The sequence below is a fragment of the Hemiscyllium ocellatum genome, chromosome 8 (genome assembly GCF_020745735.1).
Source record: "Hemiscyllium ocellatum isolate sHemOce1 chromosome 8, sHemOce1.pat.X.cur, whole genome shotgun sequence".
In the NCBI taxonomy this organism is placed as follows: Eukaryota; Metazoa; Chordata; class Chondrichthyes; order Orectolobiformes; family Hemiscylliidae; genus Hemiscyllium; species Hemiscyllium ocellatum.
In genome coordinates, this window is record NC_083408.1 from 115,620,075 (window position 1) to 115,635,393 (window position 15,319).

A 15,319-nucleotide genomic window follows, 5' to 3' on the forward strand; every position below is an offset into this window, starting at 1 on the left:
AACATAAGTCAGTGGAAAAGGCAGACAAATGGTAGGCTGAATTTCAGGTGTAGAGTATACTTCACTGTTTATTTAATTATCAGAGAATCGTTATAGTACAGAAGGTCACCATTCAGCCCATTGTGTCTAGATCAGTTCTCTAAAATAAAAATAAAATCAATCAATCATTCTTCTGCTTTTGCCAAAAAGGGAAGAATGTTGCTTCTATTCAAATAATCTTCTAATGCCTTCTAGAATGTTTCAACATAGCTTCATTAAGGGAAAATGTTGCCTGACAAATTTATTAGAATTCCTTAAGGAGGTAGTAAGTAGGGTAAGGGGGAACGATTGGATGTAATACAGTGGATTTTTAATAAGACCCACACTCTCGACTACTTATTAAGATAAGAACCAATGGTGTTGGGGTCATAAGGCATGCAAGAATCACAAAAGTCTAGCACCCAGGTTCAGCAGCGAATAGGAAAAGTAAATGGAATGATGGCCTTTATTTCAAAGGAAGTGAGGTATAAAAATACTGCAGCAAGCACTAGTCAGACCACAGCTAGAATACTGTGGATAGTTTTGGTCCCCTCATCCAAGGAAAGATATACTGACATTGGAGGCAGGAGAAAGAAGGTTCATTGGGTCGACATTGGGTATAAATGGACTGCCTTATGAGGAGAAGCTGAGCCTGTTGTCACTGGAGTTCACAAGTATGAGAAGTAACATTATTGAAACAAACAAGATTCTAAGGTGCCTTGACACGGTAGATGCTGTAAAGCTGTCTTACTTCATGGGAGAGCCTAAGACCAAAGCAACATTTCTACTAAGCTGGGAGGTTCTGTGCACATGCCAACACAGTCGCTTCCGCTGCTGGAAGCATGTACCTTAGAGATCTGTAGAACAGAAACAAAAATACCTATTCAGGGAATAATGGATCAGATGGCATCACCTCAGAGCAAGGGGTGTCCACATGAGACAAAGGGAGGAGGTGGTCTATTTTTTTCCTGAGGGTAGTGAATCAGTTGAATATTTTGTCACTGCAGAAGGCTGCTGAGGCTGGATCATCAATTATGTTCAAGGCTGAGAGAGACAGATGTTTTAATCAGTGAGAACATTAAAGATAGTTGGTAAAAGGCAGGAAAGTGGAATTGAGGATTATCACATCAGCCATGATCCCTTTGAGAGGCAGAATTGAATCAATGGGTCAAATGGCCTACTTACCTCCTCTGACTGAAATTGCCTCCACCATATTTCCAAGCACTGCATTCCAGGCTATACGCCATGTCAACATTTTTTTTATCTTACATCAGATTGGAGTAGTTTGCAAATTACTTTATAATCTGTGCCTTCACATTCTCCATCCTTTGGTGAGAAAGAATAGTATCTCCCTCTCTATTAATATTCTCTTGGACTTCCCTCCAAGGAAAACAAACTCAACTTCTCCAAGCTGTCGTTTGTCTTCAATCTATGTAATGGAACTTTCTCACCTCTGGAACCAGACAAACAGACAAAAATCAACTGACAGTTTCGGGTTTTATAGTTTGTGTTTCTATTTTATAAAGAGAAAAATTGCATTTACATATCAACGTTCATGATTACAGTCAATATTGCAATGCAGGAAAACATGGTCAAGAAATTTGCACACAGCAAATCTATCAATGAAATAATGACCGAAAAGGGGCACACGATCATAAAATGTAGGAGCAAAAGGCAGTCTTTCAGCCTGAGTCTGCTCTACCCACTTAGTGAGAGCAAGGCTGATCTGATAACCCTCAACTCCACTTTCTTGTCTTTTACAATTAACCCTCAATTCACTTACTTATTAAAATATCTACCTCAGCCTTGAATATTGTAATGACCCAGCCTCAATAGCCCTCTGTGGTAAAGAGCTCCACAGAATCACTATCCTCTGAAGAAATTCCTCCTCATCTCTACTCCTACAAGAAGAAAGAACCTTCGAGATTGAAAGAGGCACAGAATAGAAAGCAGTTGTTCTCCTTACTTCAAGGGTCAGTAATAAGGGGACATAATTTTAAAGTGAAAGGTAAGAGGATTTGTAGTGAAGTTTTTTCATGGTGAGGTTGGTAGATGGGTCAAGAATGCTCTGCCTCGGAGGGTAGTTGATGTGAGAAATCTCAAAATCTTTAAAAAGTACACGGTTGAACACCGAAAATATCATAACATTCAAGGCTCTGGGCCTACTGCGGGACAGTGGGACTAATGAAGATATTAGTATATTTTTGTCAATATAGACCCGATGGGCTGAAGGGCCTCTTCTGCAATGTACAATTCCCTGTCACGCTCCCTAAGAATCGTGTATGTTTCAAAAAGATTCATTCTGCTAAACTCCAAGTACAAGCCCAATCTACTCAACCTCTTTTTATAAGACAGTCCCTCCATACCCGAGATCAGCCACGTGAACCTTCTCTGTCTCCGGTGCCAGTATATTTTTCCTTAGATTAGGGTCCAAAACTGTTCACAGTATTCCAGCTGTGGTCTGACAAGTGTCTTGTGTAGTTTTATCAGTGACGTTTACTGCAAAATAAATATTATCCTGGACACTAGAGAGAACTCCCCTGCACTTCACACGAATTGTGTCATTGGACATGTGGTGTGAGCAAGTTATGATAAATATGAACAACTTTAGCAGCTTCTATCGGACTACTGTTCTCAATTATGTCAAAATTCAGAGTTTCCATCCCATAGGTTTTTCCAATTGCCTCCAAGTCAGTCCATAGTATGTTTTCTCCCTCTTTCATTAGAAGAAATGGCACCAGTTTATCTTGTGTTCTTTCACTTCTGAACTTCACAATGTCAACAGTTTGCAAGATACTTGGAAAATGCTTGATTCAAATACTGCTCAAAGACAGTGGGGGCTTCAATGATCTGACTTTAAAGTTAAAAGTACATTGACAAGGATACCAGAGAGCAGATAAATTGGTGAATGACAGAGATGAGCCATGGTGCAGAATCCATTACACATGTCAATAGTTCGATTTGGAATCATGACAGGGCAAGTTTGAACTGCAGTAATTTGTGTAAAACAATTTCAGTAAACTTGGATATTGTTCCTGCCAAACACACATGACTAACCTGAAACAAGACGTCCACATCAATTTCCAAGAAAAACAAAGCAAGACAAGGTGAATGAGGTAGTCTCTGTGATCATCTATTATCAATGGCCCCGTGTACTTTGGCAGTACATCAGTTCTCCTAAAAGGAATGTATTAAATTTGTAAACATTCTAAAAATCATTGGGAGGCAAGGTGTAAAAGATTTTGCATGCTTCGTCGTTAACTGACCAAGATGCTCCTGGGTTCTGTAAAGTTTAACTGAGATTACTAGGTATAAATGTGTTAATAATAACTTGAGATTTAATAATTTTGTTCATCCCTCTGGTATAGGTTTGATTGAAACTCACCCAAGAGGATGTATGCGCCAGCTTAGCTCAGTTATCATCACACTGAATCAGGTGCAGATGGGTTCAAGTTTACACAAGAAATGCTGACCAGAGGGGCTCAAATCCCTCCGGCTGAGAGATTTATATTTAATAAAACTGGAGTGGGTTGTTGAATGAAGGTATTTTATGACCCCACTTTTCATTACTAATGCTTTGCATGTCCTTCTCAATACTACCATCGCTAATCTTCCATGGGACATGAAGCTGGCAAGATTTGCTTCTCATCCCAAATCGAGGGATGATATCTTGGAATGATCACCAAAAGGGTAGAATTTCGGAATAAAGAAGGGGCAGTCACACTGTTAGGAGTGTGTATTATTGGGGCCGCAAACAGTCAGCAGGCAAATCGAGGAGTAGATGTGTAGAAGATTAACGGAGGTGTGTAAACGTAATAATATGGTCATTTTAATAGAGGATTTCAACAACCTCAACATTAATTAGGATAAGATATATAAAGGCTTTGGACAGGTACACGTCTTGAAATGTATACAGGAGAGCTTTTTATGTCAACATGCTGATGGGACAGTGCAGTACTGTACCTAATTTTGGGGAATGAAGCTGGACAGGTATTGGGGTGAGAGCAGGACAGCATTTTTGTGGTAGCAACTCCGACACCATAGTTTCAAGTTTGTAAGGGAAAAGGAAAACGATGGTCCACAAAAAAAGGGTTTTGGATTGTAGGAAGGCAGATTTTAGTAAAATAAGGCAGAGTCTGGCCATAATAGAATGGGAACAGCTACTTAAGATTAAATGCAGCAAAACAATGGCAGACATTCAAAAAGGTCCTGGGGAGATTACAGGCAAAACATGCCCCCCTTTAGGGTGAAAATGTAGGAGCAACAAGCAGAGAATTCTGGATGGTCAAGAATACTCTGGACTGGATAAAAAGAAAAATAGAGACATCCCACAGGTACACAGGGAGCAAAACAACAGAGATCCCAGAGACCACAGGAAGTGCAAGGGGTGTGAATTCAAAAAAGCAATTAGCTGACTAAAGATGGTGCATGACAAAACACTGGTAGACAAGGTTAGGAAGAAACCCAGAATATTCTAGAATAATATTAAGGGAAAGAAAATAACAAAGGAAAGGGAGTCGAGACCATTTAGAACCAAGAAGCAACGTGTGAGAGAAACCAGAGGACATTAGCTAAATGAGCACTTCACATCTGTCTTTACTCAACAGGAGGACCAAGTAAGGAATTCCACAAGATGGACAGTGAAGATCTGAAGCAGACTGATACAAAAAAACGAGGATGTATTGAAATTTTTGGCAGATCTAAAAACAGATGAATCCCCAGGTCCAGACGAATCACATATGAGATGAGGTCCTGACTAAATTTTCAAATTCTTTCCAGACACAGGGAAGGTGTCAGAGGACTGCAAGGTAGTTAGTACAGTTCCACTTTACAAGAAGGATGGCACACATAGACCAAGGAACTATAGACCTGTGAATCTAAGATCAGTGGTTGGGAAGTAGTGCAGGAGAAAATTAACCTCCGTTTAGATAGGTTTGATCAGGGATAGTCAATTTTGTCAGAGGAAGGTCATGCCTCACAAATCTAATGAAAGTTTTTGAGGCTGTGCCTAAGTATTTAGATGAGGGTAGGGCAGTTAATGAAGTTTATGAATTTCAGCAAAGCCTTTGACAAGGACCCACATGGGAAAGCAATAAAGAAGGTAAAAGCTCATGGGATCCAGGGTAACTTGGCAAGTTGGATCCAAAATTGACTAAGTGACAGGAGATAGAGACTGTTTGTGTGACTGCAGTTCAGGTTGCAGGCAACCGGCACCTCTCACCCACTCCAACCTCTCACCCTCAGAACGTGCAGCCCTCCACTCCCTCCGCTCCAACCCCAACCTTACCATCAAACCGGCAGACAAGGGAGGCACGGTAGTAGTTTGGCGCACCGACCTTTATACCGCTGAGGCCAAACGCCAGCTCGCGGACGCCTCCTCCTATTGCCCCCTTGACCATGACCCCACTTCCCACCACCAAACCATCATCTCCCAGACCATCCATAACCTCATCACCTCAGGGGATCTCCCATCCACCGCCTCCAACCTCATAGCCCCACAACCCCGCACCGCCCGTTTCTACCTCCTGCCCAAAATCCACAAACCTGACTGCCCCGGCCGACCCATTGTCTCAGCCTGCTCCTGCCCCACCGAACTCATCTCGCGTACCTCGACACGGTTCTGTCCCCTTTAGTCCAAGAACTCCCCACCTACGTTCGGGACACCACTCACGCCCTCCATCTCCTCCATGATTTTCGCTTCCCCGGTCCCCAACGCCTTATCTTCACCATGGACATCCAGTCCCTGTACACCTCCATCCCCCATCACGAAGGACTCAAAGCCCTCCGCTTCTTCCTTTCCCGCCGCACCAACCAGTACCCTTCCACTGACCCCCTCCTTTGACTGACTGAACTGGTCCTCACCCTGAATAACTTCTCTTTCCAATCCTCCCACTTCCTCCAAACTAAAGGAGTTGCCATGGGCCCCAGCTATGCCTGTCTCTTTGTAGGATAGGTGGAACAGTCCATCTTCCACAACTACACTGGCCACACCCCCCACCTTTTCCTCCGCTACATCGATGACTGTATCGGCGCTGCCTCATGCTCCCACGAGGAGGTTGAACAGTTCATCAACTTTACTAACACCTTCCATCCCGACCTCAAATTCACCTGGACTGTCTCAGACTCCTCCCTCCCCTTCCTAGACCTTTCCATTTCTATCTCGGGCGACCGACTCAACACAGACATCTACTATAACCGACTGACTCCCACAGCTACCTGGACTACTCCTCCTCTCACCCTGCCCCCTGTAAAAACTCCATCCCATATTCCCAATTCCTTCGTCTCCGCCGCATCTGCTCCCAGGAGGACCAGTTCCAATACCGTACAGCCCAGATGGCCTCCTTCTTCAAGGACCGCAGATTCCCCCCAGACGTGATCGACGATGCCCTCCACCGCATCTCCTCCACTTTCCGCTCCTCCGCCCTTGAGTCCCGCCCCTCCAACCGCCACCAAGACAGAACCCCACTGGTTCTCACCTACCACCCCACCAACCTCCATATACAACGTATCATCCGCTGTCATTTCCGTCAACTCCAAACGGACCCCACCACCAGGGATATATTTCCCTCACCTCCCCTATCAGCGTTCCGCAAAGACCACTCCCTTCGTGACTCCCTCGTCAGGTCCACACCCCCCACCAACCCAACCTCCACTCCCGGCACCTTCCCCTGCTACCGCAGGAAATGCAAAACTTGCGCCCACACCTCCTCCCTTACCTCTCTCCAAGGCCCCAAGGGATCCTTCCATATCCGCCACAAATTCACCTGTACCTCCACACACATCATCTATTGCATCCGCTGCACCCGATGTGGCCTCCTCTATATTGGGGAGACGGGCCGCCTACTTGCAGAACGCTTCAGGGAACACCTCTGGGACGCCCGAACCAACCAACCCAACCACCCCGTGGCTCAACACTTTAACTCTCCCTCCCACTCCACCGAAGACATGCAGGTCCTTGGACTCCTCCATCGCCAGAACATAACAACACGACGGTTGGAGGAAGAACGCCTCATCTTCAGCCTGGGAACCCTCCAGCCACAAGGGATGAACTCGGATTTCTCCAGTTTCCTCATTTCCCCTCCCCCCACCTTGTCTCAATCGATTCCCTTGAACTCAGCACCGCCCTCCTAACCTGCAATCCTCTTCCTGACCTCTCCGCCCTCACCCCACTCTGGCCTATCACCCTCACCTTGACCTCCTTCCACCTATCACATCTCCATCGCCCCTCCCCCAAGTCCCTCCTCCCTACCTTTTATCTTAGCCTGCCTGGCACCCTCTCCTCATTCCTGATGAAGGGCCCTGGCCCGAAACGTCGAATTTCCTGTTCCTTGGATGCTGCCTGACCTGCTGTGCTTTAACCAGCAACACATTTTCAGCTCTGATCTCCAGCATCTGCAGACCTCACTTTATACCAGAACTATCAGCACTGGGTCCCTTATCGCTTATGATATCCATAAATGATGGGGAATGTTAACTAAGTTTGTGGATGACACAAAGATTGGCCGGCTGGTTGGTAGTGAGTAGAAAGGTTTTAGATTACAGGAAGATATAAATGGATTGGTCAGATGGGCAGATCAGTGGTACATGGAGTTTCAATCTGGCAAGTATGAGGTAATGCACTTTGGAAGAAGAACATTCGAACTAGGAGCAGGAGTAGGCCATCTGGCCCTTCAAGCCTGCTCTGTCATTCAATAAGGGAAAAAACAAGGGAGAATTCAATGAATTACAGAACAATAAGAAGTTCATTAACAGAGGGATCTGGGGTTCTTGTCCACAGATCCCTAAAGATAGCAAGACAAATTACTAGGGTAGTAATGAAACCATACGGGACACTCCCTGTATCAGTTGGGACATAGATCATATGGGCACAGAGATTATGTTGGAGCTGTACAAGTCTTTGGTTGGGCTACAACAGTTCTGGTCACCCCATAAGAGGAAGGATGCAATGCACTGGAGGAGGTGCTGAGGAGATTCACTAGGATGTTGAAAACAAAAAGCAGGATAAGCTCAGGTCGTTTTCTTTGGAGCAGAGAAGGTTGAAGGGACACCTGATAAAAGGGGCATAAAATTATGAAGGACATGGACAGGGTGATAGAAAGCAGCTGTTCCTCTTAGTTGAAGGGTCAATGATTTTCAAGTGGACAATCAGGAGGTTCAGAGGGGATTTCAGTAAAATCTTTTTCACCCAGAGGACATGAGGTCTGGAATGCACTGTCTGGGAGGTAGCTTTAGGCAGGAAACCTCACAACATTGAAAAAGTATTTGAATGAGAACTTGAAGTGTCACAACATTCAAGTTTCGAGACTCGTGCAGGAAACTGGGGCTAATGTAGATTGTTGCATACTTTTGGCAGTACAGTCTTGATGGACCAAAGTGTCTCATCTGTACTACATGGTATTGTTTCACAGGAACTGAGTGCCAAGTCTAAGGGCAGTTTCAAGTCAAACACACTACTGTGGATCTGGAGTCTCATGTAGGCCAGATCAGGCAAGAACAGAAGATTTCCTTCCCTAAGCAAATCCTGAGTGAACCAGATGGTTAAATGAATGCATTAGACTAGCTTTATTAAGTTCCAGAATTTATTGAACTCAAATCTCACCATCCGCCATCATGGGATTTGACCCCTTGTGCCGAGGGCATTAGCAGTAGGATGACTACTAACTGAACTTGCAAATTTCTGCCTGCAACACAAACAGGATCTACATCCAAAATTTTTAACCACGACAAGTAAATGGAAAAGGCTTTTATTTGGACTGGATCTTGTCAATAGCTTAAACCATAACATACACGATGAGCTGCAGTTGAACAACAATTAAAACCATTTCTTCCTTACAGACACCTTTAAACAAACCAGACACAACAAACCTTTTCAAGTAGTCACCAGTACAGCCACGAGTGATTAAGACACTTTAGCAGCCAATGCTACTGGAGGCAATATTTAGTCACTTGAAACCTCATATCTAAGGAGTCAGGGAGTTCAAGGGGTGGAAAAGTTCACTCCACATCAACTATGGCAGCAGATATGATAAACACTAGTTATGGAGGGTAGGCCTTAAACATTAATTCAGTTAGTTCCACTATCAAACAACAGCAAAATGTTGCATTAGTGACATAATTAATTACATTCTAATTCAGTTAGTAAGCACTGTGATTATTTGCTTCTAGTTTACTCTGGCTAAATCCTCAGAAGTGGTAAACTAAACACAACTTCTGTTGTACATGTGTTATATTTACATAGAATGACATTTTGTTGTTCCAGTTGCTGCCTACCAGAATAGCAGCGATGATTCTTCAGTTGTCTAACAGCTTCATAAATCAACGCAATACATCACGATCACATCATGTTGGTATCTGCACTAAGGGAACTAAGCAGTGACTAGTAAGACTTGTAGAGTAGTGACCTGAATCAGTGAACTCACTACAAAAGCAAGGTAGATGCATGGGAATATAAATGATTTGGAGATGCCGGTGTTGGACTGGGGTGTACAAAGTTAAAAAGCACACAACACCAGGTTATAGTCCAACAGGTTCACACACTAGCTTTCGGAGCGATGCTCCTTCATCAGGTGATAATGGAGGGCTCAATCCTAACACAGAATTTATAGCAAAAATTTAGTGTGATGTATAATTTCAGCTACATCATACTGTAAATTTTTGCGATAAATTCTGTGTTAGGATTGAGCCCTCCATTATCACCTGATGAAGGAGCATCGCTCCGAAAGCGAGTGTGTGAACCTGTTGGACTATAACCTGGTGTTGTGTGCTTTTTAATTGGGAAATTAAAAGTATTCAATGTCAAAAGCTTGTTTGTCAAATTTGTGGAGGGGTTAGATAACGCTGTGAGAATAGTAACTTCATAAAACCTTGACCCTTCATTTGTGTGTTTCAGTTCTGTGAAGTGAAATGGGAAGCAACTACATCTACCTATGAGCCTTCATGTGGAGCAAATGACGCACAATGCAAGATCACCCTGAGGTCAAGTTAATCTTTATAAACCACCTATTCCAACTCACTATGTGCATGACACAATTTGGCTCCTGCAGTTATAAAATATATCTTGATATCTTGCCCAAGAAGTATATTGTTTCATCAGACTGACCTATATCAAGGACTTCCAAGGGCTGACTGCATCATTCTTCATTCGCAAGCGCAAACCTGACTCAATGGCTCAGAAGCTGGAATTCTGGGCTGCATTTGAGGGAAGGTTCTATTTTCTTAAACATGCATAGATTCCTGATGAGCTGAAAATGTGTTGCTGGTTAAAGCACAGCAGGTCAGACAGCATCCAAGGAGCAGGAAATTCGACGTTTCGGGCAAAAGCCCTCACGTTGAATTTCCTGTTCCTTGGATGCTGCCTGACCTGCTGCGCTTTAACCAGCAACACATTTTCAGCTCTGATCTCCAGCATCTGCAGACCTCACTTTTTACTCGTAGATTCCTGATGATACAAACAACAGAGGGGAAACTAAACTGAGGACCGAAAGAGCCTGCAATAGGGTTTGCAAAGGGATACTGAAATGTGATTCTGGTCCAGTGAGAAAAATACCCAGCTCTGCTTTGCCCTATCTCTATCTTCAGTACTACACTCATGCAAAAGGCCATTATCCTCAAATGTTTGCAATTGAAACTTTCCCAGATTCAACACATCCCCATGCGCTGACAGGGTTTCACACACCACTCTTGGGTATGGAAAGTGACCAGCATGCACACCCACCAAAGGCAACAGTGTGAAGACGCACTTACATGTGCTGAAAGCTTTACTCTTCATTAGCCAGACATTTCGGTCACAAAGAGCTGAGCTGGCATACAGTAACTGGAGACATTCACTACACAGATCACCTTCAGAATAAAGTAACAGTTTATCTGGATTTCTTTTAAAAAAAAACTGAAGTCTAACATGCTTTAAATCTCCATTAATTAAGCTTTTAGATTTTATGTAATTTCAGTGGAGTCAAAAGGATACGAGGAGTCCCCTCTGTTCGACAGACCAGATATAGACAGGCAGCGACCACGTGGCTCATTTTCCGACCTCTGGTGAGGTGCTTGCTAACTGCCATTTTGAAGAAGTTAAAGGCAGTATCAAGGCAGTGCTGGTTTAATTGGAGCTGGTTACCCAGATGGTGAATCTGACGACGACCTGAGGGGTAAAAGCAGACACAAAACAGAACTTACAAACAAAATATTACGTATGTTTAGAAAATACATCATAAGAGCATAAGACATAAGAGTGGAAGTCAGGCCATTTGGCCCATCGAGTCCACTCTGCCATTTAATCATAGCTGACGGGCATTTCAACTCCACTTACCCACTCTCCCCATAACCCTTAAATTCTTGATCCTGCAAGGAATTATCAATTCTGCCTTGAAGATATTTAACGTCCCAACCACCACTGTGTTCCGTGGCAATGAATTCCACAGGCCCAGCACACTCTGGCTGAAGAAACGTCTCCTCATTTCTGTTCTAAATTGACCCCTGTCTAATTCTAAGGCTGTGCCCACGGGTCCTAGTCTCCCCACCTAACGGAAACAAAAACTTCCCAGCGTCCACCATTTCTAAGCCATGCATTATTTTCTAAGTTTCTATTAGATCTCCCCTCAACCTTCTAAACTCTAATGAATACAATCCCAGGATCCTCAGCCATCCATCGTATGTTCGGCCTACCATTCCAGGGATCATCTGTGTGAATCTTTGCTGGACAAGCTCCAATGCCAGTATGCCCTTCCTGAGGTGTGGAGCCCAAAATTGGACACAGTATTCCAAATGCGACTTACCTGGAGCTTTATAAAGTCTCTGAAGCACATTGCTGTTTTAATATTCCAACCCTCTTGCAATAAATGACAACATTACATTTGCTTTCTTAATCACGGACTTAACTTGCAAGTTAACCTTCAGAGAACGCTGGACTAGCACTCTCAGACCCCTTTGTACTTTGGCTTTATGAATTTTCTCACTGTTCAGAAAATAGTCCATGCCTGTATTTTTTTTTCCAAAGTGCAAGACCTCACATTTGCTCACATTGAATTTCATCCGCCATTTCCTGGACCCCTCTCCTAAACTGTCCAAACCTTCCTGCAGCCTCCCCACCTCCTCAGAACAACCTACCTGTCCACCTAACTTCGTATTATTGACAAACTTTGCCAGAATGTCCCCAGTCCCTTCATCCAGATTATTACTATATAAAGTGAACAGCTGCGGCCCCAACACTGAACCCTGCGGGACACCATTTGTCACCAGCTGCCATTCCAAAAAAGAACCTTTTATCCCAACTCTCTGCCTTCTGTCAGACAGCCAATCCTCAATTTATGTCAGTAGTTCACCTTGAACACCACAAGCCCTCACCTTACTCAGCAGCCTCTGGTGAGGCACCTTATCAAAGGCCTTTTCGAAGTCTAGATAGGTAACATCCACTGGGTTTCCCTGGTCTAACCTACTTGCTACCTCTTCAAAGAATTCTAACAGGTTTGTCAGGCACGACCTCCCCTTACTAAACCCATGCTGACTTGTTCTAATCCAACCGTAAACTTCCAAGAATTTAGAAATCTCATCCTTAACGATGGATTCTAGAATTTTACTAATAACCGTGGTTAGACTAATTGGCCTAGAATTTTCCATCTTTTGTCTTGATCCTCTCTTGAATAAGGGGGTTACAACAGCAATTTTTGAATCATCTGGGTCTTTCCCAGACTCCAGTGACTTTTGAAAGATCACAATCAACACCTCCGCTATTTCCTCAGCCACTTCCCTCAGAACTCTAGGAGGTAGCCCATTGGAGCCAGGAGATTTATCAATTTTTAGACCTTTTAGCTTTTCTAGCACTTTCTCTTTAGTAATAGCTACCATACTCAACTCTGCCCCTTGAGTCTCCTTAATTGTTGGAATATTACTCATGTCTTTCAATGTGAAGACTGATGCAAAGTATTTATTAAGTTCTTCAGCTATTTCCTTATCTCCCATCACAAGCCTTCTTGCATCAATTCGGAGTGGCCCAATGTCTACTTTTACCTCTCGTTTGTTTCTTACGTTTTGAAAGAAGCTTTTACTATCATTTCTAATATTACTAGCTAGCCTATCTTCATATTTGATCCTCTTCTTCCTTATTTCTCTCTTTGTTATCCTCTTTTTTTTGGTCTCCTCAATCTTCTGATTTTCAAGAGCTGTTGGTAACTTTGTAGGCTCTCTCTTTCTTTAATATATTTCCTGACTTCCTTTGTCAACCATGGCTGTCTAACCCAATCCCAATTAACTAACAAAGCAACCCCGGCCCTCTGTCCACTTCCTGATTTTTTCGATAAGTTGTAAATCCTTGGATGTTTAATTGCCAGTCCTGAATCCCCTGCAACCACGTCTCTATGATGCCTACCACATCATAATCATTCACAATGATTTGTGCCATTAATTCATCTGCTTTGTTCCAAATACTACGAATATTCAAGTAAAGCGCCTTAATGCTAATTTTCTTATCTTCATGATTTCCAACATCTCTTGTAATATGTCCTAAGTTATCCGTCCTTTTTGCTTCATTCCTAGTCTGCCTTGAACTTAAACCCTGCACACATGCTAACCTGCTGCTTATCTTTCTATTTGACTCCATATTCCCTGTCGCTTTCCCTTTCCCTTATCTCGACTCCCAAGTTTAAAAGTCCTACCGACTACGCTATTTGTCCTTTTCACTAGAACACTGGTTCCAGATCGGTTCAGGTGGAGACCATTCCATCAGTAGAGACCTCCCCCAACTCCAAAACTGATGCCAATGTCCCATGAAATAGGATCCCTCATTCCCACACCAATCTCTTAGCCACGTGCTTACTACTCTAATTTTCTTATCCCGTGCCAATTAGTACATGGCTCGGGCAGTAATCTAGAGATTATGACCCCGTTCTTCAATTTCCTTCCTCGTGCTTAATAATCCCCAAACAGGTCCTCCTTCCTAGCCTTGCCTATGTTGTTAGTGCCAACATGGACCACAACAATTAGATCTTCTCCCTCCCGCTCCAATATCCGTTCAAGCCGATCAGAGGTGTCCTGCACCCTGGCATCGGGCAAGCAACACACCATGTGGGAGCCATGCAGCAATCCCGATCCAGCTCGGAAAGGATACTATCTGTGCCCCAATAATGGAATCCCCTATAACAACTACTTGTCTTTATGCTCCCCTCTCTTGAATGGCCTTCCGCACCATGGTGCCATGGTCAGCTGGCTCATCCTGTCCACAATCTTTTTCCTCATCCACACAGAGAGGAAAAATCTCATACCTGTTGGATGAGGTCAAGAGCTGTGCTCCCCAAATCTCAATACATTGGGTCTACAACATTGGAATAGACCATTCAGCCAAATTGGTCCTTTCCAGTGTCTCTGCTCCACACAAACCACGTCCAATGAATTGATGATGGGGAGGTCATGCTTGATAAATCTCCCAAAACTTTTGAGATGTAAATGGTAGAGTGGATTTTTAGGGGGAGCCATTGGATGCGGTTTACATTGATTTTCAGAAAGATTTCTAGGAGGTCCTGAAGAGAGATTAGCATATAAAATTGGCATATAAAACACAAGGGATTAGTGGCCATGCACTAAAGTAAATCAAGAACTAGCTGTCAACTGGAAACAAAGAATAGGAATAAATAGACGGTGACTAATGGGATACTGCATGGATCAGTGCTTGGACCCCAGCTACTCCCAAACACATTAATAACTCAGATGAAAAAAAACTATGTACCATAGCTCCAAGTTTGCAGACGACACAAAGCTGGCAGGGAAGGTGAGTTGTGAGGAGGATCCAGAGTTGTTTCAGAGTAACTTGGACAAGCTGAGTCAGTGGGCAAATACATGGCAGATGCAGTAAAATGTGAAAAAATTGGCTGCAAAAACAGGAAGGCAGATCATATGAATGGCAATAGCCTGGGAAAGGCATTGGGTGTCCTTGTATACCAGTTGCTGAAAGCAAGCACAGAGGTGCAGCAAGCAGTGAAGCAAGCAACGGATATGTTGGCTTTCACAGAGAGAGAATTCAAATACAGGAGCAAGGAAGTCTCGCTGCAACTGTACAGGGCACTGGAAAGACCACAAGTGGTGTTTTGTGTGGAGCTTTGATCTCCTTATCTGAGGAAGGATATTCTGGGTACTGAGGGATCATGGAGATTTGCCAGACTGATTCGTGGGATGGCAGGACTAACCAGCTGAGAGAAACTGGATTGGCTAGAACTATATTCACTCAAATTAGGGTGGGGGGGGGGGGGGGGGGGGGCACATATCTCAGAGATCAATAATACTCGAAGAGGATTAGACAGGGTCAATGAAGGAAGGA

At 43.7% G+C, this 15,319-nt stretch overlaps 2 protein-coding genes across 2 annotated transcripts in view; one reads left to right on the forward strand and one right to left on the reverse strand.

Moving 5' to 3' along the window:
- Positions 1 to 10,040, forward strand: part of btbd6b (BTB (POZ) domain containing 6b) — a 118,926-nt gene extending 108,886 nt beyond the window's left edge. Inside the window, exon 7 of the mRNA XM_060829502.1 lies at positions 9,908 to 10,040. Within this exon, the coding sequence (XP_060685485.1) occupies positions 9,908 to 9,920 (13 nt within the window). The 3' untranslated portion in view covers positions 9,921 to 10,040. The remainder of the gene's footprint in view (positions 1 to 9,907) is intronic.
- brf1b (BRF1 RNA polymerase III transcription initiation factor subunit b) overlaps positions 1 to 15,319 on the reverse strand; it is a 475,772-nt gene that overhangs the window by 334,659 nt on the left and 125,794 nt on the right. The window contains exon 3 of the mRNA XM_060829498.1: positions 10,982 to 11,155. Within this exon, the coding sequence (XP_060685481.1) occupies positions 10,982 to 11,155 (174 nt within the window). The remainder of the gene's footprint in view (positions 1 to 10,981; positions 11,156 to 15,319) is intronic.